We start from the raw sequence: 2,718 nt of genomic DNA, 5'->3' as shown, positions 1-2,718 counted from the left end.
TTTGCTTGCTTCTTTTTTGAGATTCCAGTTATCCTCTATTTCTGGGCTTCATTCTTACTGGTTGTGAATCATTCGTTGATGTCACTAAATCCCTGTTGGAAAATCTTCATCGGTTTGACATAGGCACATTGATGAGAGTGCTTAAAGCTGACACAGTTAAGCCAGAGCCATCTTATTTTCATTTTTATTTTGCTAGAGACTCATGTTGTCAAGTATGAATGAAAATTACATGACTTCATGATCGATGGATATTTATCAATTCAGGCAACTATTTTAGAACTATATTTTTTTAACCGGTGGCAACGCACAGGCCTTTAACTAGTGTAGTCTAATAGTACAATCTCTAAAAAGACCTATATTTAGGAACGGATGGAGTACTATATATTACTCCCCACTATGAGCAGCTTAAGTCCGTCCGGTTGACCCAAACACATAAGGCTGGTTGTAATGGATAGTATCATATACAAGTATCATGCATATGGTATTAGTCTATGATACCACATTCGTAATGCATAGTATCATATGCTAGTATCATATGATAGTTTATTTATTGTCATGCAAGACACATAGTAGCACATCATTTAATATGATACGGTATCATGATATGATACTCAACTCTCTCTTTCTTCATTTAATTCTATGACACCTCATCAAAATTGCTTAGTTGTCATGCATGATACTCCCTCCGTTCCTAAATATAAGTATTTTAAGAGATTTCACTAAGGGTCTACATACGGAGCAAAATGAGGGAATCTACACTCTAAAGTATGTCTATATACATCCGTATGTAGTCCACTAATGAAATCTTTAGAAAGACTTATATTTAGAAACGAAGGGAGTACTTACCTATGATACTCTCGTTACGGGCAGCCTAAATAAAGACAAAATTCTGTTTTTTAACCCGAACCATGCAAGAAAACACACCTCCTCCTGCCAAGTCCCCACGCCCCGCCATGTCACCGATCCGCGCCACCTGTTTCCCTCCACTCAGAGCCATTCATCTCCCATCCGACGGTCACGTTTTGCCTCACGCGGATGACCGGCCACTTCTCCCTCGAAACCTCGCGGCCATAAATCCCCCACACGGCCGCCACCATCGACCACACCACACGGCCGCCACCATCGACCACACCACACGGCCGCCACCACCATAACACACGCCAGCCAAGTCAAGAGAAGAAGCTCGCCGGAGAGAGAAGAAGCGTCGGCGATGTCCGGCCGCGGCAAGGGAGGGAAAGGGCTGGGCAAGGGCGGCGCCAAGCGCCACCGAAAGGTCCTCCGCGACAACATCCAGGGGATCACGAAGCCGGCGATTCGGCGGCTGGCGCGGCGGGGCGGAGTGAAGCGCATCTCGGGGCTCATCTACGAGGAGACCCGCGGCGTGCTCAAGATCTTCCTCGAGAACGTCATCCGCGACGCCGTCACCTACACCGAGCACGCCCGCCGCAAGACCGTCACCGCCATGGACGTCGTCTACGCGCTCAAGCGCCAGGGCCGCACCCTCTACGGCTTCGGCGGCTAGGCTTATCGCGCCGGTCCAGTCGAATCCACCTCGCGCCGCCACCTATGCTTGTTCGGTGTTTACTGTCTTCATTGTAACGGCCGCATCTCGCTGCTCTTGTTCAGTGTTCAGTGTTCAGTGTTTCGATGTAGTACTATGATAGAATGGAAATCGCAGCATTTTACCCGCGAATTCTTCTGCCCCCAATCTTGCTCTGTTGTTAAAATCCCCCAATTTCCATTCTGTCGCTCTAGTTTTCTGCCCCCAATCGGTCGCGTTGGCTTCAGTGTGCAATAGATTCAAACCATCCCTGCATTTCTGTCCATGCAGTGTGGTGCCTACGGAGATGATTTATCAAGCGTGATGGTTTATAGAGGACACTATGCAACCGATAATTACAGATTGCCCATCAAACTATTTCAATCAAAACGCTTCCAATGTATCCTATTTGCAGATGTTCAATATGACAGTAGCGTCACACCGACTTGAATGTCTTGCTGGTAGTTTTGCCTTGAGAATTGGAGATAAATGACTGTTCATGGCCAAATGGAGGGGAAGATGGATGATGGTGTTGCTGGCCAAGTTTTGACAGTTGAAGTTGATCATACTGTACTATCTTCTTAACTGGTAGTTCGTTTAACTGCTGAAGAAAAATGCTATTTAGGGAAGGAAACATCAATATTAACCCTGAAGTTCAGAGCTGCTACAAGTCAGACAACAAGAATCAGTCACCCCAGGAGCTACAGAACTTGTACAGAGCAAATCTAATCTTTCCATTTCTAGTACAATACCTGTGTATGTTGTCGCTGAAGGTACAGAGGAGGAAGAATTGCAATACCTGTGTATGCTGCCAACGTTTTTGATTCTAGTAGATTTTGAATGAACCTGTGTAGTTTGAATCCAGATGATGGATCATGCATTGTAATTCCCTTGACTCAGTGGATCCATGTCAATAAATGTGCTAATTAAGTGAACTAAACACCATGGCCGTCAAGTATGAATTTTCTCTGAGGTGTGACATGAAACTGGTCTGGCATATACACCAACTGCAGTGAACGAAATTTGCATATACACCAATTGTAATGAATGAAACAGGATTTTTGGCGCCTTCCTGATGTGACAAATAAATTCTGCATTGTTGAGGTGTAAGCTTTTCTAGACGGAGCGCACATATCTCTTCTTCTCCACGAAAATAGAAGTCATCTGGAATAGTAGTT

At 45.1% G+C, this 2,718-nt stretch overlaps 1 protein-coding gene across 1 annotated transcript; it reads left to right on the top strand.

The window, feature by feature from the left end:
• The first annotated feature begins 1,135 nt into the window (after positions 1 to 1,135).
• LOC123411447 (histone H4) lies at positions 1,136 to 1,693 on the top strand. Its single transcript, XM_045104394.1, has one exon. The coding sequence runs from the start codon at positions 1,211 to 1,213 to the stop codon at positions 1,520 to 1,522; it is 312 nt and encodes a 103-aa protein (XP_044960329.1). The 5' UTR covers positions 1,136 to 1,210; the 3' UTR covers positions 1,523 to 1,693.
• Positions 1,694 to 2,718: the final 1,025 nt, after the last annotated feature.

This window comes from Hordeum vulgare, chromosome 7H (genome assembly GCF_904849725.1).
Source record: "Hordeum vulgare subsp. vulgare chromosome 7H, MorexV3_pseudomolecules_assembly, whole genome shotgun sequence".
In the NCBI taxonomy this organism is placed as follows: domain Eukaryota; kingdom Viridiplantae; phylum Streptophyta; class Magnoliopsida; order Poales; family Poaceae; genus Hordeum; species Hordeum vulgare.
This window is presented reverse-complemented; position numbering and strand designations above follow the sequence as displayed.